The sequence below is a fragment of the Lathamus discolor genome, chromosome 5, assembly GCF_037157495.1.
Source record: "Lathamus discolor isolate bLatDis1 chromosome 5, bLatDis1.hap1, whole genome shotgun sequence".
NCBI classification, from domain to species: Eukaryota; Metazoa; Chordata; class Aves; order Psittaciformes; family Psittacidae; genus Lathamus; species Lathamus discolor.
In genome coordinates this window covers 23,246,225-23,271,453 of record NC_088888.1, presented here as the reverse complement: position 1 = coordinate 23,271,453, position 25,229 = coordinate 23,246,225, and the positions used below count along the sequence as shown (strand labels likewise).

The window sequence follows — 25,229 nt, the reverse complement described above, 5'->3', positions numbered from 1 at the left end:
CACAGCACCACTTAGTGGTGAAAGCAGTCACCACTGACATGGATGGCAAGTACCACCAGCTTTTTTCTTCACTCCCCCCAAAACATGAACCAAGTCTGCTCTGTCTCTCCTCACTAGCCAAATACTATTACAGTGTCTTTACTACAAGAAAGTGTATCTACCAAGCAAAAGATGTCCAAGAGGGCTGAACCTCAAGGCCAGTAGAGTGAAAGGCTGCTGAGTCTCAAACAGATGCATCCACTTTGAAGAGCTTTTCAGCATTCTCCAGCACTGTACCAGTTTCTGGTGACACAGCCTCAAGCAGCTTAGTACATGCCTGTACTCCAAAGAACAGCAATCTGTTGGCTAACACCTTGTGTTTTACATAGGCTTGGGTCTTAAACAAATGCAAGAGATGTAGAAAATCTGAACACCGATTTTCCACTCCATCAACCAGTTACAAAAACTAACTTGCGCACTTAAGTAACAAAACACAGTAACTAATAAAAAGAAAGCCTTTTAATCGGGACAGATTAGTGCATCTTTACAAAAAAGTAATGATTTCAACTTATGAAGTCAGTATCATCATTAGCAGTGCACCTTTCCTGAAAAGGAAATCCCTGTCTGTTATCAAATATCAACTGCAAGAGTGCATAAACAAAATAAATAACCAACAAACACACCCGTATCCCAAAAGCTCTATTTATATTATATTCGATATATATATATATATATGTCTTCATAGATGACAACTGTATCGATTTATACGTCGGGTCCTTCTCCTCCAGGAACCAGCTATAAAAGAATAAGACAATTGCATGTTAGTGCCATAGACTGAAGTTTTACAAAGTCATATGTGACAGTTCTTGCTTCAGAAGATTTTAGCAGATGGCGACTTCATGGTAGACCACAAAAGTGGTGTTTAGATTTTAAATTACCTTCTTCTGGCAACAGAAGTCAGTTACTACCAGAGAAGCACATGCCATAAAGAATCTCTAAAATACAAGGAAAGTTTAACAAGACACAAAGGAGTTCCTAGATAAGAAACGTTTTGTGTTTTGTCTTTGTTATTCACCTCAAGGAGATTTTTTTTGTCTAGAAACACTACAGCTTGTTTTCAGAAAGACATAGAACATGCTCCCTTTCACGTAGGATTTCTCCAATTGATCATTCTTCTGCAGACCATCGCTACACTGGGAAGTTGGTTTCCCCTTTCTGACCTCTTTTGCTAAGCACAGCCCAAAAACTAATAGAGCCTGAACCCTTCTACAGGCAGCAGGGTAAGTCAGCACAGCATTTTCCTGTGAAGAAAGTACCTTCTTTAAGTAAAGAACTGAACATCAGAAAAAGAAATGCAAAAGGAAAAATATGACTAAGGGGAAAATGAAGAGGATAATTTCTTTCGCTGACACATTCTTAATAGTTAGCTGACCACTTCTAAAGACAAAGAGCTCTGCTGCTTTTGGGACCAAAGTAAGAAAAAGTCTAAAGCATAGTTTTCCTGATGTGGGAAGATGTACCCCCAAAAGAGACATGAGATCTAATACAGAAACATATCCACGTCTTGCTGAACATCTACACTCTAAGAATCCCCCGCTTCTGTTTTGACGGCAGCATCCCACCAGCTGAACTGGATGGTAGTAGTTTTAGCCCATACAAGAAGTCAGAACACGCACTGTTCTTCAAGGATGCAGAACAATAACCAAAGCAGGAAAAGGCTTAGAAATGAAGTCAAGGTGGCAGTTGCCGAGACACACAGTGAGGAGGTGCAAGGCAGGTAGGACAGCAAAATGGAGATTATTCCTCATTCACACAGAGCCAACTTGAGTCTAAGTCAGTCTTCCTCTTCTCTCCCCACAAAATTAGGAATGCCCTTATGTAGCAATTCCAGACTTCAGTGCAGACAAGCAAAAAACTCTGGGTCTGCTTCTGTAGTATTTAGGAAGTTGCAGAATCCAGCTTAAGGATGCATAATCATAGTATCTAATTGTTTCAGTACTGATCGACATACATCAGCACATGATAAACAAAACCTGTAGTGCTTTCCATCTGGCATCACCCAACAGGCCTCCAGGTATTTTTTCAGAGCACATAAAGGTACATACAGCTCTTTGAGCATCAGGTGGACAATCACCAAATGACTCAACAAGCTTGTAAGCATCCAAAGTGCTGCAAACACATTTATATATACAATAATGGATAAAATCTATTCCACCTACATACTCAGGCAGGCAAACACTCACAGGAGTTTAAAGCCACTGTATGAACCAGCCTCCAGAGTGGGTAACAAAACCAGTGATTCCATTGCACATCTCAAGACTGGAAAAACAGTCACCTAAGTAAAAGCAGGGTCATTCTCTTTTTGTTATTATTCTTTTTAAGCTGTAACATGAGCCAAGTAAGGCAATAACACCACTTTTCCAGCACCACTCATAGATAAATATGCCCTGGAAGGTATTTGAAAGTACCTTATGCAATGGAATTCTCTGGAAAGCTCATCTTACAGTAATTTAACTTGATTGCTGACAGATTTACAGGTATAGAAAATAAATGCATGCAGCCTTTTAACCATAATGACTTACCATTGTTATGTTATTTCCATTTAACAAAATCTGGTCTAGTTTTGTGATTCTTCTGCCCTCAGGTGCAATCTCGCTGAAGCAGCATTAGAAAAAGAACATGAGAACATGTAACCAGGGACAATGATTCAAGCTTTGATTACAGAACTGACAAACATCTCTGCATTAAGATGACAATTGCTGGAACTAACAAAGACATCAGCCACACTGCAGTGTAACTGACCACCTGCATAAAGAAAGCTACCTGGCAACCATAAAGTTCCATTGTACTTTTCTGCTCAGTACATAAAGGCACGGATTCACCCTGTAAATCTTGGCAATTTCTTGAATAGCACCTACACTCAAAATAGGTTTCAAATACAAACACGGCACAGCAAAGTAATAAATACTCATCTCTGAGTCTGCAGCTTTTAAAATCTTTGCTTAGACCTTAAGGAAATGTAAAGGCAAACAAACTACTGGGAAGTTCTACACAAAACCCAGGCAAAATTAAGGCTAAAAAAAGGAACCTGATTACAAGCATATATCATGCAACACCTACTCTACGACACGGCTGTCCTGAATAGATCACCACCTACAGTTTAACTCCAAGATATAAACTACTCAGCTGGCAAGTATTCAAAAAATGTAAACCCGCTTTGCTTCTAGATTTTATACAATATTTTTCCCTCAGGAAACCAAATAGAAATAATGCTTACAATTCTGTAACATCTTCTAACACCATATCTAAATACCCGGATTCAAAGAAAATAAGGCCCAGAGTCTTAAAATCAAAACAAAGTTATTTTCATTTTTACTGAACTGTGATTCTATCTGTAAAACAAAAATACCAGAGTCATACAAGCGACCCATACGAAAAGTTTCTATCCAGTGAACTCAAACCTCTCCTCTCAAATACAATAAATCAATTGAGCTGAAGCATAAAACATTCCCATCAAAGGATACTGACAAAGTCATCAAATCCTAGAAGCGTTACAACTTCTTTGTCACTCTTCATCACAATACGAATGCAGGAGCCTATGCGCTTATCCACAAGCTCTGTAAATAAAAAAAACAAACAATAAAGTTGAAAGGTACAAGAGACTGTTTCATAGAACAGCGCATTCTTTTGAACAAAACGCCTGACATTGTGTGCAGTGGAAATGTATTTTTAAAGGTGCACCTGTACTGCTAGCACACGACCACGTTTCCGAGGCTGGAACTCTGCAGGAAGACGTTCCCTTCAGTGAGAACGCTTTAATGTCATTGAATCATAGCTTGGGTTGTAAGGGCTCTTAAAGCTCCCCCGGCTCCAACCCCCTGCCACGGGCAAGGACACCTTCCACTAAACCAGCCCCGTCCACCCTGGCCTCAAGCACTGCCAGGGTGCGCAGTTCATTACCGCACGCCGGCCGAGCACCAACACTCGCCCCAGCCGCTCTCTGCTCCGCACCCACAGACACCCACCGGGACCCTCGTTTACTGCAGGCGCCTCCCGGCCTCGTCCACCCCATTCAAGCTTCCCGCCAAGCGGCAGCGCCGCTCACACCAACCACAAGTGCCCGCAAATACGCTCTCCCTCTTCTCCCTCCCCTCCCGTCCCGTCCCGTCCCGTTCCATGCCATCCCTCCCGTCCCGTCCCGTCCCGCTGCAGACCGGAATCACCGCCAAACACCGAGGGACAGCAGCTGAGACGGATCCCTGGTCGCGGTGGCCGCCATGTTGCACCCAGGCCTGACCAATCGCTGCCACCTCCCGCTTCAGATGGGACGGGCGGTGCGGCAGACCCGATGAGCGGATCGCAGAGCAGTCGCTCCGCCGTTTTCCCCTGAGTAAATACAGTAACCCACCCTTCAGATAGCTCTTCTTTTCGCGGGGAGTGGCAGGTAGAAGGGCTTTAATCGCTGTACGCCACAGCTATCTTTCTTTCCCCACCCAGATTTGCTCATTAATTCACAAGTGGGCTGCAGCAAGAAGGATTCTTGGAAGTCCTTTTGCATATAGACATGGCTTGGAGCAAAAATCACTGGCTGTTCAAACACAGTTGGCTTGCTTCATACTGCAGCACTGAGCAACCTGCTCTAGTGGAAGGTGCCCCTGCCCATGGCAGGGGATTGGAACTGGGTGACCTTCAAGGTCCCTTCGAGCCCAAACCAGTCTATAGTCAGATAAAGCTCTTATTTCAACATCTAGAGTCATTGCACATTTTGTGACGGGCTGCTTCTGGAAGAATCAAGCCCAAATAAATTCCATCCTCTGCCTTAGAGGGCATGAACCTTTGGAGGACGTAGAGCTGCTGGCTGCAGGGGGGCTAGCTCAGTTCTTGTGTGGCTAGTTCCCAGGTAACTCTGAACGTTCACAAAGTCAAATCCAACCTCTGGCATCAGCAGATGCCACATGGCTCCACACAGGATCACTTCACGGACCAGAGCAATGTGAGGACAGACTTGCCTCATAACGAGAGTGCAAGGCTGTGCCTCTCCCTGGAGCAAAGCGTGTAGAAAGTGCTAGCTGGGGTAGTTGTAATGACAACGTAAGTTGGCACAGTCAGAGTGTGGGGACAGGCACAGAACCACAGGAGAAATGCAAAGAGTAAGCTTAATTTCTTTTATCTCACCAAACAGAGGATCTCCTAGCAGAAGCCGGGCAGAGGCACAGGCATCATGGAGCTTGATCCATGCTGGAGGATCACCGACACTGCTGTTTTCCCGGTTAATCATGGATTCATGCAGGCTTCATTTACCACTGTGCTTTGATCTTCTCCATAACAGGGCAGGAATTTCAAGTGTATCCAGTCGGATGCCTCCATGTATATCACAGGCCTATGCTACCTAAACACAGATACTCTGCTTGTCAAGCACGCAAAGACAAACAACAATTAGTATGTGAAAAAAGGGCAGACTTCACTGGACTGCGAACATCCAGATCCTGATACTAAGCCTAAGGTGCCAGGACAGAAAGCTGGTGCTGGGCATCAGCTATACATGGTGCCCTCCACAATGAATCTATTACCTCGATCATACCATATCTTGGAATGATATTTTCGAGTAATTGTTTTGCTACTACTTGAGCTGTAGCTCTAGCAGTGGGTATGGCTTCGACCCAATGTGTTAAGTGATCTATTATTACTAAAAGATATTTATATCGTCCTGTTTTTGGTAACTCGGTAAAGTCGACCTGTACCCTTTCAAAGGGTCGGTGGGCCAAAGGTCTTCCTCCCTTTGGAGCTTGTCTCATTTGCTTTTTATTAACTTTCTGACAAGTTAAACAACTCTGAGCTTCTTGCTTAGCTATTTCAAAAATTCCCATACACCCATAGAACTTTAAAAATTGATCAGTGAGTGCCCTCGATCCCCAATGTGTCTGCTGATGTAGTCTGTGTAATATTCTTCTGGCATATCCCTTAGGTAACATCTCTCTCCCATCAGGTAATATCCATTTATTATTTTCTAATTTTGCTCCTAGTCTTTCATATTCTTTTATCTCACTTTGAGAATATGCCTTTGGTTCATTTATCTGTTTTTCCTCTTCCTCTACGTTTTTAGTAGTCATTAAAATTAATAGAGCTGCTCGTTTTGCTTCTTCATCCGCTAAATTATTCCCTCTGGTCCTGAATTGTAACCCCTTTTTATGCCCCCTCACGTGAGTTATAGCTATCGCTTCAGGTCCTCTTGTAGCCTGTAATATTTGTTTTATTAATCCTTCATGTATTAACCCTTTTCCCTGGGTATTTATCAACCCTCTTTCTTCCCATATTTTTCCAAAGGTGTGTACTATTCCAAAAGCATACTTTGAGTCTGTAAATATGGTTCCCTTCTTATTTTGTAATCTTATTAATGCTCTTAATAAGGCATGTAGTTCACATGCTTGTGCTGACCAACTTGCACTCAATGGACCGGATTCTATTATTTCCCATGTTCTTCCATCCACAATTGCATAGCCTGATTTTCTTTTCCCATCAACCACCCGTGAGGATCCATCCACAAACAATTTTTCTCCTTCTTGTAATTCTTCCTCCTCTAGGTCGGGTCTGATTTTTGCTTGTAACTCGACCATATCTATACACTTATGGTTGAGTATCAAAGCTTCTTCCCATTCCCCAAATAAGAATTGTGCCGGATTTTGAGCTGTTGTGGTTCTTAGTTCTAGTTCAGGGGAAGGAAGCAAAATAGCTTCATATTTCAGTAGTCTATTATCCGTTAACCACTTATCCGCTTTTTGTTGAAGGATCCCTCGAATGTCATGGGGGGTATAGACAATTAAGGATCCTCCAAAGGTCACTTTTCTAGCTTCTTCAACTAGTAAAGCTACTGCTGCTACTGCCTGTATGCAGGTAGGCCAGCTCCTGCTTACAGGATCTAGCAATTTTGAAAAATATCCTCCAGGCTTTTTGCTCCCTGCCCAATCCTGGGTTAGTACTCCATATGCAGCATGAGTACCTGTGTTCACAAATAATTGAAATGGTTTATTTAAGTCTGGGAGAGTTAACACAGGAGCTTTTATTAAAGTATCCTTCAAGTGTTGGAATTTTTCCTCATCTTGTGGGGACCATTTCACTACATCTAGTGTGAGTTTTTTATATAAAAATTTTACTTTCTCACTATATTCTTCTATCCATTGTCTGCAATAACCTAATAATCCCAACAATTGTCGAATTTCCCTTTTTGTTCTTGGAGCGGGCAGGGCTATAATTCCTGCCACCCGGTCTGGGTCTAGCTTCTTCTTCCCTTTACTAATCCAGTGTCCCAAATACTTTACTTCAGGTTCTGTGAATTGCAACTTTGATTTTGAAACTTTTAATCCTTTTTCTCCCAGAAAATTCAATAGTCCTATTGTGTTTTCTCGGACCTCTTCCTCTAGTTTCCCAGCTATTAGTAAATCGTCTACATATTGTAAGAGTTTTACATTTCCCTCAGGTTTGAAGGACATTAATAAATTCTCTAAAGCTTGACCAACTAAATTTGGCGACTCAGTGAAGCCCTGAGGTAATACTGTCCATCTCAATTGTTGCTTTCTACCTGTTTCTGGGTCTTCCCACTCAAAGGCAAAAAATCTCTACTTTCTTCAGCTAAAGGGCAGGTCCAGAAAGCGTCTTTTAAATCGATTACACTATACCAAGTATGTTCTGGTGATATTTGATTTAATAAAGTATATGGGTTTGCTACTACAGGGAACCGGGTGACTGTTCTCTGATTGACTGCCCTTAAATCTTGAACTAACCTATAACTCCCATCTGGTTTTCTTACCGGGAGGATTGGAGTATTATGTGGTGACATACAAGGTTCTAAAGTCCCCTTTTGTATCAGGTCTTCAATTCTTGGTTTCAAACCTTTTCTTCCTTCCAAGGAAATTGAGTATTGTCTGACCCTAATAGGTTCCCTTGGATTTGTTATTTTTACTTTTAATGGTTCAATATTTAATTTTCCTACTTCCCCTTTATTATGCCAGACTTTCAAATTTATGCGTTCCTCATCCTTTTCTGTTAATTGATATAAGTTTATCGTTATTGCTCCTCCCATCGGAACCTCTCGGAGGGGTGCCAACGTTACTGTTTCTTCTACTTTCTCCGATTTTTCATTTTTCTTTGTTCTTACTTTGCTCCTAGTATGGGCAGAAGGGGGGGAGGATGGGGGAGCCCACGGGACAGGGTCAGGTGAACTTGGAGGATTAGTATTCCTTTGTTCACCTTCCATGTTTTGTCCCTGATAAGTGGTCTAATGGCTCCCAAGATGGTTTGTTTAGTTTGTCCCCTTTCACTTTCCTTTCTTTTAGGGGAAATAACGAGACCGTTACAGACGATCCCTTCCATAAGGCTGCATACTCACTCTCTTCCTGACTAAAAGGTTCTTTCCCATTTACATATAAATTTAAAGCCTGACATATCCAATCATCAAAAGACCCAAATATTGGCCAATACAAATGGTCGGGTCGGATTTCCTCTTTTGACCATACTTCCATGCAGTAGTGGACCATTTTTTCCTTACTTTTTCCCTCCTGGGATGGCCAAGAGCCCCAGTATTTAAGCATTAACCCCAAGGGACTGTCTGGGGGTATATCTGGTAATTCGCTTCCTGTCTTATTCCTGGGACCTCTCCGTGGGCCCCGTTCTGGGTTAGAGTTACGACTCTTACTCTGACCCATTTCCCGCCGGGTGTATCTCCTTTCAGTCAACCGCTACCACTTTTTCACTATCGCTTCCCTCCTTCAGCGGCCAAGTCCCTTGCGGGAGATTGGAAACGCGCTTAGAAGAGGTCCACACTCGCTTCACAAATCCGATATCCTGGCCCGTGCTTTACAGACCCAGGATGCTCGGTCTGTGTCTCAGTTACACCTATTATCATGCAATTACGCAACTTTGTTGCGTTTCAGTCATACATACACAAACATTCACTCTGTCTCTACACCAACCAGTTCCCTCAAGGATGCCTGGAATTACGGCGAGAGGAACACACCGGCCTTCCCACCCAACCGAACGATACTTACAGTCCATTGTTCTCGTCCGGGTCTTCGTGCACAAGAATCATGGGTATTTTATACTGCAGTTTTCCGGGAGCTCGATTTCCTTGGTTATTGCCTCTCTGTTCGTTGATCTCTTGAGACTACCCGAGACTACAACTCCCGAGCCACAATTTGTGGGGGCGCCCCTCGTAAGAGCTACAGTCCCAAGCAGCCACACAGAGATCACGTCGGGGTCACCAATTTTGTTATAAAAACTTGCCAAAGATGTGAATTTGTCTGATTAATTTTATTTACACCTGTGATACATAATTTTCTTGATTACTGTCCCTAATCACAGGCTGAACAACATCTCTCCAGCTTAGCTTTCTGTTTTTCCCTGTCCTTTTCCAAAACCAAAATTAGGGATCTGGCAGAGTTATATTAATTTCACATTCTGTCTGCCACTCCAGGTGCTTTCTTAAAGCGAAACATATCTGCATACATTACTTCATCGCATTTTCTTGGCCACCTCAAAACCAACATACATTTTTTTATAATTTATTAGAATTCAGAGTTCCAATTTTATGCCATTTTTCCTGATTTTCCAAAGTATATAAAGGCCACCACTGGTTACAATATTTTACCAATGTTTTCTTGTTTACCGAGCCCCCAGAAGAACCTCCCAGTTCTTTCCAATGTGCCAAAATGTAACCCAATGGGCTTTTCTTCAGCATTCCCTTGTTTTGACCGGCTCCCATTTCAAACAATCTCTTACAAATCTCTATAGCTTCTCTTTCCCAGTGCTCTGCAAATGCACTTAAAATATGAGAGCACCTACACACAAGTTTTATGATATTCTCAGGGGATTCAGTAAGATAGTATCTCTGGGTTCTGCAGATCAGCTCCCCTGTCGTTAGAACATAGTTTCGGTTCCAGCAAAATTTACACTGCCCTAGTATCCACAGCAGGTTCCACTGTTCAAAACTTATTATGCACTCATACAAAGTTTTTCCTAATATCCCCCGTTGATTGTCCCAAAAAGAGAGACATTAATTGTTGTATTCCGATTTTATTTTCTCCTTTGTAACCACATCTTCTCAAATTTTCTTTGATACCTTTCATAAACCCTTTCTCAGTTTTCCTTTCTAACTTCCCAGAAGTCCACCAGGATTTTGTGGCTTTTCTCCACAAACCCACCAGCGTTTCATAAGACACCCCCAACAGTATCTGCCCCACTACCCTGAGTGGCTATAAAAGTGGGATACATACTAAAAGCACTGCCTCAATATCCATGTGAAATGCCACCCGTCACATACAGTTACACTCCCACAAGGCACATACTCTCACAGGGCACATAGGGAATTCCCTTGCCCTTGTATTTCGTAAAGCTATCCACTGCGGGAGGGGTAGCCGGACCTTCCCCGCTTTCTGAGCTGCTTGATGGTTATACACAGACAAGACACAGGACAGAAAAACATAAACGCTTCATCCGTCTCCGGCCGCTCCCCTCGCGGAGACACGGAACCGCGGATTAGGACTCCACACTCGCTTCATAGCTTCGCTACGTCTCAGTCACACAGAAACACATGGGATCCCACACACTCACGCTATGGTTCCGCTTACCCTTCTCCTGCTTCCTACACGGTCATTAGCAGGTCCGTCCTGGCTCCCAAAACCTGGGATGCAGCGAAAACCCGGGCTCGCCCGATCCGCCTTCAGGATCGCTCGCAGCCGCGCTATCGGTCGACGAGCCCCCAGCTTGCAAGCCCTACCTGCCAAGGGGAACTCCGCTGTGCGCCAGACGTCTCTGCACGCCTTACCAGCAGCCCCGGGCCACGCGTACGCCTTACAGGCCCCCTAAAGTACCTAAATTCCAAGCATACCGTTTCTCCGCAGCCGGCACAGGTTGTTGTCTGTCCCCGCAGTGAGCGGATGAGAAGCGGATGGGGCGCCTAGGATGTCCGCTCCTCACCCGATCCTGCAGCCGAACAGAGGCCTCCTGCCTGGCTCGCCGAATTGATACGCGGATTGACTTCACAACTCGTTAAAGTTGTAAAGTAGGTATGCTTTATTCAGCGCTGAGGTGCATGCACACCCAGGGTCGTTTTTCCTTTACATTTATTCCCTTACGCCTATACATATTTAGTATCTGTCCCCGCTTCGTATTATAATGAGCTAGAAGGTCCTTTGCGCCTGCGCAGTGCCCCCTCTGGTCATGGGCAGGGGTCTCAAGATGAAGTAAATGAGTCTTCCTCCTGTGGGCAGGGGTCCTCAAGATGAAGTAAATGAGTCTTCCTCTTCTTAAACTTTTCACCTTTTAATCTTTGCGCATGGCTTTAGGGTTTAGTCGGTACCTCATCCATAAATCATCAGCTTCTCTCCCTTACCAATAGACCCAGACATTCGCATTTCCTTGTCAATAGTTGCTTAGCAGTTGAATCAGGCCTCTGTCTCCTCCCCTTATCAGTAGTCTGTGCCTTGTTCGCTTGGTAAGCATGATAGGTGTTTACAGCAGACAATACTTTTGTTTAAGCAAGGGATTCTTCTAACTCTCTTATACAATCCCCTGTATTTTCCTTTGTACATTTCATTAACCCTGTATCAATCCCCCCTTTTCTATAATGTAAATTCTTTTACTATTATTTATGACAGAGCTATCCATGTTCTTTCTATCGATTTACAAAGTGATTTTGATATACATTGTACATTTCATTGACCCTGTATCACAGCCACCCACTTGCATGTGTAAATATTACCAAGTGCAATATTAATCAAGAGGAGGGTGGAAGCAAACTGATTTTCCCAGTAACTTAAACTTGGGTATTTTTCCATTCTGCACAGAAGAGAAAGAGATGGAGAAAAAACAAAACCAACCAGACCCCAGCACACAGAAACCAAATTACACTTCTGAATATTCTCCCAAAACAGACTGTACCAGTGAGATGGCTTGTTAGATCCAGCCAGGATCTCTTTGAACATGAGCAGAGCCTTGGCATGTCTCTGCCGCTGGGCAGATCTCAAAGCGGGGTGTGTTTCAGCATGTCTTTGACAATGAAGCTTCAACCAAAACTGTTTCAGTCTGGCCAATGTATTTAGATCAAAGATTAGTTTACACGCCAGCAACACTAGAACCTTCCCTACCATTCAGTTTAACTAACAAGCTGAAGCTCCCACCGAAATATGCAAGGAGAGGTTTGTTTCTGTCCTGGGTTTACCAGGAGCCATTTTGCTCCTTCTTAGTCAGCTAAGAGTGCAAGCTCTGTGTTTTGACTTCCAGCCTGGGCAGAGAGCTGATAACACCGATTGTTTTTAATTGTTGTTAAGTAATGTTTATTCTGGCCAAGGACTTTGTGAGTCTCATGCTCTGCTGGGGACGAGGGGAGGCCGGGAGGAAGCAGAGACAGGACACCTGACCCAAACTAGCCAAAAAGGTATTCCATACCACAGCACGTCATGCCCAGGAAGGTAACTGGGAGTTACCCAGAAGGGCACGGTCTCTCTTTGGGGGGGTCGAACTCGTTTGGCGGTGATATCATATTCTCTTGTTATTTTCTCTTATCAATATTATCATTGGTGGTAGCAGCAGTGATTTGTGTTATACCTTAGTTACTGGGCTGTTCTTATCTCAACCCATGGGAGTTACATTCTCTTGCCTCTCCTCCCCATCCCTGCGGGAGCGGGGAGGGTCGGGGTGGGGGGGTGAGTAGACGAGCTGTGTGGATCGATTTAAACCACGATAGTCCTTTTTTGGCGCCCAACGTGGGGCATGAAGGGTTGAGATAACAACAGATCTGAGGGGATTAATAGTCACTCGTCACAATGCTGATTTATTGGCTCTCAAAGCTGTTCCTTTTGATCTCACAGGTTCAGAACTCTGTATATTACATACAGCCAGTATTTGCTGTGGTAGTGTTTTTCAAGTGTGGGGCTTGGGCTAAGGCTTTTGTCTCATTGTACTTTATTATAATGACTTGTAATACAATAGAATCATTGATCATGAAACTGATCGGTCTTATGTTCCCAGTGTGGTCATCACCTTTATACTTTGGGAGGTATATAATAAAGGTGCCGCCCAACCCGGTCACTTAAGTTGAAATCACAGCCAAAATTTGGCAAGAGCAAGTCTGGAAAGAAATAGACATGACTGACTGTTTACGCACATGACTGACTACATCCACGTGGCTGGAAGAGCCAACGTGTCTCACAGTAATGGGATAAAGTTTAGACATTAAGGTGCACCATTAGCTTTTCCCCTGTTCAATTCTCAGTTGCTGTAGGCTCAGTCTTACCTTCTGATCCAGGTCTGGCACAGCTAAATGCACTGTATGCACTCCTCTCACACCAGCCACTGCACTGCTACTCTGCATTTCGCATTGGACTGTCATCCTGTACAGAACATCTACTCACCAGACTCTGGAACCAAAGAAGCATTGCAACACTTGGTCTTCCAGAAGGGAAGCCAAGATTTTTCAGTAAGCCCTTTCACATACAAATATAAACATCTGGCTCCTGTGGATGAATATAGCGAGCACAAGGCTGAGTTATGGAGTGCGTTTTATTGTATGACAATTGCCAGAGGGGTCATTCTCTGATGTTAACAGGGTCCCTATGAATGGGAAAGCACTTCCTGCACACCGTGATGCTGTGGCAGAACATCCAAAGAACACTGCTGGACACTGCTGTTGTTCAGCTACGATGTGCTCATCAGGAGGCCAAAGAGACCACAGATTTCTTAGCTGGCATTTTCAGAAGTCAACTGAGGTTTTAAAGCTATAAAAAGCTACAGGAAAAGAATGGAGTTATCATAAGAATTTCATATTAGTTCCATAAGTAGTGGAAGACTAAACTTTATGGCTTGTTACACATTAAAACATATCTCTCTGTCTGCAATTTATAGTGCAATGTATTTCACAGAAGGCAGCAACATTCCTGCCAGCGTTAGGCCAAGCTGGGGTGAACCACCATGGAAGGATTTGATTCTGCCAACGTAAGAAGGTATCTTCAGCTTCTTGGAGGAGAACTGGGACGAAAAGTGCTCTCAGGCACAGACGCATGCTGAGCAGATAGGCGTAGGAGTTCCAAACAGAGAAGGAAGCTAAACCAAACACCCCTCTGTGATGCACATGGGTCACTCAGTTTGGCTGACTTAAGATGTACCCAAATCATAGGTACACAGTTCAAAGCCTGCAGGCTGCGGAAGCCCACATGTTCTCCTTGAGTGTGCTAAAAGAAAATGACTAAAAATGCAGGATTTTTAATTATTAAAAATTAAGTAGGTTGATTTTTTGTTTGCTTTTGGTTTGGTTTTAAATCACACTTTCCATTGTTACAGAAAAATACTTCTGGAACAAGCTTACCTCAGTTTGCCAGTTTTCTGATATTCTTTGTTATAGCAAGTAGGGATAAATGAGCTTTGGCTAAAAGGTAAAACCTGCACAAAGTGTCTTATCAGACTAATTTGCTATGATCTACAGTTTTGCTCACAAACATGAAAAAGGCTTCTGGTGTACTTGGGTTTAACTGCTTGCAAAGTGGCATCAGCTATAGCAAAGTTTATCAGGAACACAACTTATACTGCACAAGTATGTAAAAAAATTGAAGTTTATTTGTCTTTCCATGGCTTAAATAGCAAATAAAATAAGTACCTGGTATTTCCTAGTGCCTACAAAGTCTCATATTGCCTCTCAGACTGTGACTGTGTCTGATACATGCCAATCAGGGTCCATAATGCCACCAGCTCCAAAAAAGAAAACTGGAGCTCTGCAGGAGCTAATGATTAGAGAGCTATTAGAAACATATATACACACACAGAGATCTTTTATCCCAGCAGCTAAATGACAGCCAAGTGGATTTCAAAGAATAGGGAATTTCTACATGTCTGTAACATCTGGATGTGAAGTGCAGTAATGCCTCAAAACTGAAACATGCACGAGTTTTCATGGCAAAAATAAAAAAAACAAACCAACAACCAACCAACCATGAGACTTGGTTCTGATGCATTTAATTGACTGAATGTTCTCTATAGAGCAACATGAAGATCCTGGTGTAATACTGAACAACCTGTGTAAGGAGACAACAGTCAAGGTGAGTTTACTGCAAAAGAGAAGTTTCTGCAGCTCTCATGCTGCAACTGACTGCTCAAATTCTTCTGTCACTCTTCACATTCCTCTCCTACTATTCACGTTCCTCTGCCCCTCTTCACATTCCTCTGCCCCCTTCACAATCCTTTGCCCCCTTCATAATCCTTTGCCCCTCTTCACAATCCTTTGCCCTGTTCTCATTCCTTGGCCACTCTTCTCATTCCTCTGCCTCTCTTCACATTCACATGAAAAGTGCTCTCACGCCTGCCCAGAGCTGGTGTTGCACACAAGGATTGCTGGAAAGTAGCAGGTGCTCATCGGCAACAAGGATGGAGCCATTCCAAGCACAGGCTGCTCTGCACAAGCCAGAACCTCTGTGGAAATGGAGCCAAGGGAAGAGCAGAGCTCACTCCAGCTCCAAGCTTGCACTGGACAATGGAGCCAGAAAGAGCCAGGCAGGAGTGGTGCCCTGGAGGTGCAAGAGCAGCAGCAAGAACCAAACCCAAAGGGGAGCCCTGACAAAGGGCTGTGCTCAATGGTACAGAGGACAAGCAGCAACCCCTGGGCCACACGAGGCGTCTACAAAGCCTCCTCCCCCTGAATGTGGGCACAAGGGGCCACCTGCGTGGAGCAGGAGCAGCAGCCTTTGGGCCACAACGGCCCAAAGGAGCACTGTCAAGGAGCTGGCTCTGCTGCAGAGGAGCATGCATTTAGAGATTTTACGGACGTTTCCCAGTGAAAGTACTGATTTCTGTCTCAAAGCTGAAGCTCTTTCAGCTTGGGCACCTTTTCGTTTTACAATGAAAACAGATTTGTCAGAGGAAATAGAGATTTGTACAAACAAAATTTGTGAAAACTCAGCTTCCTATTTTAAACATGTACAACCAGGCCACACTGTGCAATGCCATTAGTCCCTAAAATAATCCCAGACGAATACCAGTTCACAAGGCACCTGTCTGCTTGGCTGTCTGAGGTATGAAATCTCACCTGGCAGGTAAGGCTCAGGCTGAATCCCATCCTACCTCCACCTTTAAGACCTTTGTGAAGCTCTGATGCTTGACAAATGAGCTTACACAAGTGCTCCCAACTCCAAGTCAGCACCAATTCTTTTGATAAAAATAACTTTCTGTGATGTCTGAGCAATCAGTCAAATTATACACCACTTGCATACAGCTCTGCAACAATATCGGTCTAGTGGTTTGATACAATAGAGCTGCTTTATGGAACAGTAAATACTAACACACTGCGATATGTAAGAAACATATAAATTGACACACTTTTGCAGTGAAAAATATTTTAAACTGTACATTAGTACAAATAAAAAGGCAAAATCCCTCAGTCTGGAGGAAGATTCAGAACTGCTTTTGTACGAGAGGGTTTTGTCCCCTCTTACTTAAGCCAACTGGAGATCTAAATAAAGCTGTAGTTCCTTCTCCCACCTTGCTCTGACCATTCTTTGAAATCCAGTGCCTAGCTTGTTCCCAGAGCTTCCACTGAGCCTGGATCAAGCATCAGATGCTGCTGTTATTTATAAACTTCAGCTCTCAATCTCTCCTGTCATTTCCACATCCACTTTTCCCCTTGCAAATAATGCATGAATCATCATCAGAAATCACTCTCCGGTCCATTAACAAACTAAACACAGACGCACAGCAGTATACACATGCCTATCATTACATCTGCCCTGATATTACAGGGATCAGCGCTATAAAAATATCACGTTGTATGTATTAGCACTTGCATTGCAGTACATGCATTATGAAACAACATTCCTGTGGTAGGAGGAAGCCAGCAAGGAAGACTGCTTTGCTGCTATATTAATAACTTACAGTGCAACAATCCCGTACTCTACACAGTCTCAGACTGGTTCACTGGACAAAAAATAAACTTATATGGCTTTAAATGGCTTGTGTATTGGGTCAAAAGTGCCACAAATATTACAGCAAAATCCCTGAAATAATAGAAACTGGTGATGTTGGTGCAGGTCTATCCAGAAACGTATTCATCAGGGCCAGGCCAAAGGCCCTCTGCTGTGCCTGGCTAATTTAACAGCAGGGTACTCTGCTTGGAAAACCAGTAATTCCCAAATGTAGTACTAAAGATGAGACCAAGTCTACAGAGATGTTTACTCAACCGAGAAAAGGCCAGTATCTTCCTGACCCTCCACAGAGTTTCTACAACATCTTAGACATGACTTCAGGAGATAATTTTACAGGGAAGTGATTCCTAACAGGATTTTCAGGCGCCTTTAGGAATGAGACAGGACTCCAGTGATCTCTCTCCCTTATATCCTATCTCTAGAAAACATGCCTGAGAAACAAGAAAACTGCAGTGAGGACGTGGGGAAGTTTGTAGTATTATTTACAGTAGTGACTCCAATTCGACCCGATGAAGACTGGCACAGTGTGAGTACAGGTGTGGAATAGATGTGAAAGCCTCAGACGTTTTGGACCATTAGGTAACACGATGGGACATAAATGAGAAGATTGTGGTCATTGTTTTCCACAACACAATGAAAAGTGAAGTTAATATTGAATTCACCCCAGAAAAGATGTCCATGGTGTTCAAGTTATGAGAGGAATAAGCCCTCTTAGGAGACTGAAGGAGATGTACTCTGTAAACACACACATCTCTTGGTCCCAAGCCCCCCATTTGAAACTGCTGTCATCAGTTTATTTTCTCCCAGTTTATTTTCCTTCTCCAGTGCAGTAGTTGTCAGTGAACACCACAACACAAAGCTGCACTGAAGATGGAGAGCGCTGCATGAACTTTGCTGTAGCACTGCAGGTGAATCTAAACATCACCCTTACTCATGAACTTCCCTCCAGTTCAGTGAAAGCAGAATTGCCTCTGAAGTGCAGGAATGATACAGAGAAAACCCTGCTTTCAGCTGTACCTAACAACAGGCTTGCAGAGGTGCTGGTGGGAAGGCTGCTGAAAACAAAGGTGCTGCCTGGGAGTTAGGGAAACAGAATTTGCTTTCCATCACCTAGACGAGGAGCATCTTTCCTACCACACCACTCTCAGCCACCTTTAGCACTGCAGCTTTTTAACTGCAGTCCTACTAATTTGCACTTTTCTGTGTATCAATAAGCCAGTTCTGTTCAGAGAGAAGAGTGGTGCTGGGTGCTGCTGCTGAGAGCTCAGGTCAGGGCTTGAGCCCATCTCTCTGTATTCCCTCACACAGAACTAAAAAAAACCAAACAAAAGAGAGAGAAGCTGTTCCCTTTCATCACTCCACCACCACCCCATCAACTTTCATCTGCTTGCTTGTTTGAAGATACAATCAGTAATACATTCCAGGTGTATCCTGATTCAGAAGTACCTCCCGCAATACCACAAACCCATGGCAATCCCCCACTTAAAACACTCTCAGCTTGACAGGCACCAGGGGTGTTCTGACCTTGACAGGCTTCTCACCCTGACAGTGTCAGAGAGGCTGAGAGAGCTGGGCCGGGTCAGTCTGGAGAAGGCTCCTTAAGGGGAGACCTTAGAGCAGCTCCAGTGCCTAAAGGGGCTACAGGAAACCTGCAGAGGAGCTTTGGACAAGGGCCTGTAGGGACAAGACAAGGGGAATGGCTTTAACCTGACAGAGGGGAGACTGAGCTGAGCTCTTAGGCAGAAGCTCTTCCCTGTGAGGGTGCTGAGGCGCTGGCACAGGCTGCCCAGAGAAGCTGTGGCTGCCCCATCCCTGGCAGTGTTCAAGGCCAGGCTGGACACAGGGGCTTGGAGCAACCTGGTCTGGTGGAAGGTGTCCCTGCCCGTGGCAGGGGTTGGAACTGGATAAGCTTTAAGGTCCCTTCCAACCCAAACCAATCTGGGATTCTACTACCTGGTTTGTCAGCTCGTTTAGGAAAGAGATTACATTGCACTGGAGGCACCCAGACCTTAACTCCTCTAAAGGTCAAGAATATAATATCCAGCTCTGCGCATTTCATGCCGACTCCTACATTTCCATCACAGATGTCAAAACGTTTGTGTATTTCCTGCAGTTCAGGGCTGGTAACAGCACAGCAGATGCCAGGAAAGGCCACCAGAGCCATCGCAGAAACATTCGCAACCCCTTGAACGCTGTTTCGTTAACACCCCTTCTCCAGACGGAAGCGGCTCCACACTGTCTGTCACCGCCTCTGTCCGCAGCCAGAACTACATACAAAGAACGTGGCGTTTGAGGCCACCGGCAGAACCCCACATTGCCTCGGTCGGTGACGCCTCCCCAGCAGCAGCCTGGAGCTCTGTGACCCACAGCACCCGGCTCAGGCCCTCACCCCAGGGCTTCCACAGCGCCTTTTACCCTCTTCCTCACCCTGCCGCCGCCTGACACCGCGCGGAGCAACCCGAAAGGCCTCACTCGCACAGAGTTAAAACGAGCGAAGGAGAACAGAGGGAAATCAACGTGAAACCGACCGGGGAAGCGCAGGAGGCCCTGCTCACGCTCCAGCCCAGGGGCGGCGGGTTCCCCTCCCTCTGCGAACGGCGGCTGCCCGCGGGAGGGCGGCGAGGTCCCCGCCGGCTTCCTGAGGGGGGCTCCGGCCTCCCGGCACCCTCGGGCTGTCCGTGGGCGCGCAGGGACCGGCCGCTCGGCGGGAGGGTGCCGCGCCATGGGGCGGGAAGCGGCCAGCAACCGGCACTTGGACCGAGGGAAGGGCCGCGTCCCGGCCAGAGCCGGGCCCACTGCAACCGCCGCTGCGGGCTGCGGCCCGACCGCCGTCCATGGGAGCTGATGCCGTGCGAGGCTGGCCGGGGCCTCCAGAGCTCGAGCGGGGCTGCCTGATGGGAGGATGGAGCCAGGAGGGGGCTGGTCTCTGCCCCCAGGGAGCAAGGGATGTGACAAGAGGAAATAGCCTCAAGCTGCACCAGGGGAGGTTTAGATGGAGATGAGGAGCAATTCCTTCCCCAGAGGGTGCTCAGGCAGTGGAACAGGCTGCCCAGGGCAGTGCTGGAGTCACCGTCCCTGGAAGTGTTCACACACTGTGTAGATGAGGCCCTCAGTGCCATGGGTTAGTGGTGGCCTTGGCAGTGCTGAGGAGCGGTTGGACTGGATGAGCTTAAAGGCCTTTTCCAAACTCGTTGATTCTGTGATTTACATCAAGATTACATTTGGGTTTCCAAACGGGCACTAAGTTACTTGCTTGTACTTAAATCTGTGCTGACAGTAAGATGCAACTGCCAACTTGCTTAAACACTGACACTGTACTGGAGTACGTGGCTGGCTGGTTGACACAACCTTCTAAGACAATGCCTAATGGGTCAGCTTTATCAAAGTGAGTGGAAGCCAGCCACGGTTTTCCAAGTGAGCAAAGCCACTATTCTGGAATTCAGAGAAACCACATTTCTCCTAGAATAGAAACTTTGGTTCACATAAAAAAATCCATAGCTTCAGGTGCTGCAAGTAAGTATACCAGGTATTTCCTAGTACCTACAAGGTCTCATTATCGCCTCTCAGACTGTAACTGTGTCTGATACATGCCAGTCAGGATCCATAATGCCACCAGCTCCAAAAAAGAAAACTGGAGCTCTGCAAGAGCTAATGATTAGAGAGCTATTAGAAACATATATACACACACAGAGATCTTTTATCCCAGCAGCTAAGTGACAGCCAAGTGGATTTCAAAGAATAGGGAATTTCTACATGTCTGTAACAGCTGGATGTGAAGTGCAGTAATTCCTCAAAACTGAAACATGCACGAGTTTTCATGACAAAAAAAAAAAAAAACCCAAAAACAAACCAACAAACAACTAACAATGAGACTTGGTTCTGATGCATTTAATTGACTGAATGTTCTCTATAGAGCAACATGAAGACACTGGTGTAATATTGAACAACCTGTGTCTTCAGGAAGACAACTTGAGACCAGACAACAGTCAAGGTGACATTACTGCAAAAGAGAACTTACTGCAGCTGTCACGCTCCGACTGACAGTTCAAAAGTAAGGATTTACATTCTTCTGTCACTCTCCTCTTTCCTCTGCCCCTCTTCTTGTTCCTCTGCCTCTCTTCACATTCCTTTGCCAATCTCCTCATTCCTCTGTCACTCTTCATGTTCCTCTGCCCCTCTACACTTTCCTCTGCCCCTCCTCGAATTCCTCTGCCCCTCTTCGCATTCCTCTGCCCATCTTCACATTCCTTGACCCTCTTCGCCTTCCTCTGCCCTTCTTCAGGTTCCTCTGCTCCTCTTCACGTTCCTCTGCTCCTCTTCAAGTTCCTCTGCTCCTCTTCACACCTCTTCACATTCCTCTTCACTCTTCTCGTTCCTCTGCCCCTCTTTGAATTTCTCTGCCTACCTTTTCATTACTTTAACACTCTTCACAATCCTATACCACTCTTCCCATTCCTCTGCCCCTCTTCACAGTCCTCTGCCACTCTACACATTATTCTGTCCCTCCTCTCATTCCTTTTCCACTCTTCTCATTCCTCTGCCGCTCTTCTTGTTCCTCTGCTGCTCTTCTTGTTCCTCTGACATTCTTCACAATCCTCTGACACTCTTTACATTCCTCTGACCCACTTCGCATTCCTCTGCCCCTCTTCACATGATTCTGACACGCACAATCCTCTACTCCTCATTCCTATACCACTGTTCCCACTTTTCTGCCTTGACACAAATCTTTGCCAAATCCTCATTATCCTCTTGCCGTTTTTACAAACCTCTGCCGGTCTTTGCGATCCTCTGCCCCTCTTCACATTTCTTTGCCGCTCTTCACATTCCTCTGCTGGTCTTCACATTCCTATGACACTCTCCACAATCCTCTGCCACACTTCACATTCCATTGCCCATCTTAATCCTCTGCCACTCTTCTACTTCGTAGGCCCCTCTTCTCATTCTTCTGTCCCTCTTCACAGTCCTCTGCCCCCTTCATATTCGTATGCCCCTCTTCAGATTTCTTTGCCAATCTTCTCATACCTCTCCCACTTCTCCCACTGCTATGCCCCTTTTCACATTCCTCTGACCCTCTTCACATTCCACTGCTCCTCTTCTCATTCCTCTGCCACTCTTCACAATTTTCTGCCACTCCACAATCCTTTGCCCATCCTCATAAGCCTCTTACCCATTTCACAATCCTCTGCCGCTCTTCAAGTACCTCTGCCCCTCTTCACATTCCTCTGATAACTCTGCACAATCCTATTCCACACTTCACATTCCTTTGCCCCTCTTCTCGTTCCTCTGCCCCTCTTCACAATTTTCTGCCACTCCACAAACATTTGCCCATCCTCATAATCCTCTTACACTTTTGACAATGCTTTGTCATGATTCTCTGCCCCTCTACCCATTCCTCTGACACTCTGCACAATCCTCTGCCACGCTTCACATTCCTTTGCCCATCTTAATCCTCTGCCCCTCTTCTCGTTCCTCTGCCCCCCTTCAAAATTTTTTGCTTGTCTTCACAATGCTCTGCCCCTCTTCACAATCCTCTGCCACTCTTCAAATACCTCTGCCCCTCTTCACATTATTCCATCACTTCTCTCATTCCTCTGCCTCACTTCTCATTCTTTTGCCCTTTTTATTTGTCTGCCCCTCTTCTCGTACCTCTGCCACTCTTCTCCGTCGTCTGCCACTCTTCTTTTTCCTCTGTCCCTCTTCACATTATTCTGACCCTATTCTCGTTCCTATGCCCCTCTTCTCAGTCCTCTTCCCCTCTTCTCGGTCCTCTTCCACTCTTCTCAGTCGTCTGCACGTCTTCTTTTTCCTCTGTCCCTCTTCACATTATTCTTCCCCTATTCTTGTTCCTCTGCCCCTCTTCTCAGTCCCCTTCCACTCTTCTCGTTCTTCTGCCACTCTTCTCAGTCGTCTGCCCCTCTTCTTCTTTCCTCTGTCCCTCTTCACAATCTTCTGACACACTCCTTGTTCCTCCGCCCCTCTTCACAATCCTTAGTCCCCTTCACATTCCTTTGCCCATCTTAATCCTCTGCCACTCTTCTCCTTCCTCCGCCCCCATCACAATTTTTCCCTCATTTTCACAGCCCTCTGCCCCTCTTCACAATCCCCTGCCCTTATTCAAATTCTTCTACACTTCTTCATGTTATTCTTTCAATTCTCACATTCCTCTGCCCCTCTACTCATTCCTCTGCCCCCCTTCTCATTCTTCTGTCCCTCTTCTCATTCCTCTGCCCCTCTTCTCGTTCCTCTCCCCTTACTCTCGGCCCTCTGCCACTCTTCTCAGTCGTCTGCCCCTCTTCTTTTTCCTCTGTCCCTCTTCACATTATTCTTCCTCTATTCTTGTTCCTCTACCCCTCTTCACATTCCTCTTCACTCTTCTCGTTCCTCTGCCCCTCTTTGAATTTCTCTGCCAACCTTTTCATTACTTTAACACTCTTCACAATACTATACCACTCTTCACATTCCTCTGCCCCTCTTCACAGTCCTCTGCCACTTTACACATTATTCTGTCCCTCCTCTCATTCCTTTTCCACTCTTCTCATTCCTCTGCCGCTCTTCTTGTTCCTCTGCCGCTCTTCTTGTTCCTCTGACATTCTTCACAATCCTCTGACACTCTTTACATTCCTCTGACCCACTTCGCATTCCTCTGCCCCTCTTCACATGATTCTGACACGCTGCACAATCCTCTACTCCTCATTCCTATGCCACTGTTCCCACTTTTCTGCCTTGACACAAATCTTTACCAAATCCTCATTATCCTCTTGCCGTTTTTACAAACCTCTGCCAGTCTTCGTGATCCTCTGCCCCTCTTCACATTTCTTTGCCGCTCTTCACATTCCTCTGCTGGTCTTCACATTCCTATGACACTCTCCACAATCCTCTGCCACACTTCACATTCCATTGCCCATCTTAATCCTCTGCCACTCTTCTACTTTGTAGGCCCCTCTTCTCATTCTTCTGTCCCTCGTCACAGTCCTCTGCCCCCTTCATATTCATATGCCCCTCTTCAGATTTCTTTGCCAATCTTCTCATACCTCTCCCGCTTCTCACACTGCTATGCCCCTTTTCACATTCCTCTGACCCTCTTCACATTCCACTGCTCCTCTTCTCATTCCTCTGCCACTCTTCACAATTTTCTGCCACTCCACAATCCTTTGCCCATCCTCATAAGCCTCTTACCCATTTCACAATCCTCTGCTGCTCTTCAAGTACCTCTGCCCCTCTTCACATTCCTCTGATAACTCTGCACAATCCTATTCCACACTTCACATTCCTTTGCCCCTCTTCTTGTTCCACTGCCCCTCTTCACAATTTTCTGCCACTCCACAAACATTTGCCCATCCTCATAATCCTCTTACACTTTTGACAATGCTTTGTCATGATTCTCTGCCCCTCTACCCATTCCTCTGACACTCTGCACAATCCTCTGCCACGCTTCACATTCCTTTGCCCATCTTAATCCTCTGCCCCTCTTCTCGTTCCTCTGCCCCCCTTCAAAATTTTTTGCTTGTCTTCACAATGCTCTGCCCCTCTTCACAATCCTCTGCCACTCTTCAAATACCTCTGCCCCTCTTCACATTATTCCATCACTTCTCTCATTCCTCTGCCTCACTTCTCATTCTTTTGCCCTTTTTATTTGTCTGCCCCTCTTCTCGTACCTCTGCCACTCTTCTCCGTCGTCTGCCACTCTTCTTTTTCCTCTGTCCCTCTTCACATTATTCTGACCCTATTCTCGTTCCTATGCCCCTCTTCTCAGTCCTCTTCCCCTCTTCTCGGTCCTCTTCCACTCTTCTCAGTCGTCTGCACGTCTTCTTTTTCCTCTGTCCCTCTTCACATTATTCTTCCCCTATTCTTGTTCCTCTGCCCCTCTTCTCAGCCCTCTCCACTCTTCTCGTTCTTCTGCCACTCTTCTCAGTCGTCTGCCCCTCTTCTTTTTTCCTCTGTCCCTCTTCACAATCTTCTGACACACTCCTTGTTCCTCCACCCCTCTTCACAATCCTTAGTCCCCTTCACATTCCTTTGCCCATCTTAATCCTCTGCCACTCTTCTTCTTCCTCCGCCCCCATCACAATTTTTCCCTCATTTTCACAGCCCTCTGCCCCTCTTCACAATCCCCTGCCCCTATTCAAATTCTTCTACACTTCTTCATGTTATTCTTTCAATTCTCTCATTCCTCTGCCCCTCTACTCATTCCTCTGCCCCCCTTCTCATTCTTCTGTCCCTCTTCTCGTTCCTCTGCCCTCTTCTCGTTCCTCTCCCCTTACTCTCGGCACTCTGCCACTCTTCTTAGTCGTCTCT

At 45.5% G+C, this 25,229-nt stretch overlaps 1 protein-coding gene across 1 annotated transcript in view; it reads right to left on the bottom strand.

Annotated features, from left to right (window-relative positions):
- Positions 1–480: 480 nt before the first annotated feature.
- LOC136014912 (U6 snRNA-associated Sm-like protein LSm5) overlaps positions 481–25,229 on the bottom strand; it is a 259,793-nt gene continuing 235,044 nt past the window's right edge. The window contains exons 2-7 of the mRNA XM_065680070.1: positions 10,599–10,747; positions 5,155–5,368; positions 3,504–3,596; positions 3,257–3,284; positions 2,562–2,634; positions 481–774 (exon numbers count right to left, since the gene is read on the bottom strand). Of these exons, the coding sequence (XP_065536142.1) occupies positions 742–774; positions 2,562–2,634; positions 3,257–3,284; positions 3,504–3,596; positions 5,155–5,257 (330 nt within the window). The 5' untranslated portion in view covers positions 5,258–5,368; positions 10,599–10,747 and the 3' untranslated portion in view covers positions 481–741. The remainder of the gene's footprint in view (positions 775–2,561; positions 2,635–3,256; positions 3,285–3,503; positions 3,597–5,154; positions 5,369–10,598; positions 10,748–25,229) is intronic.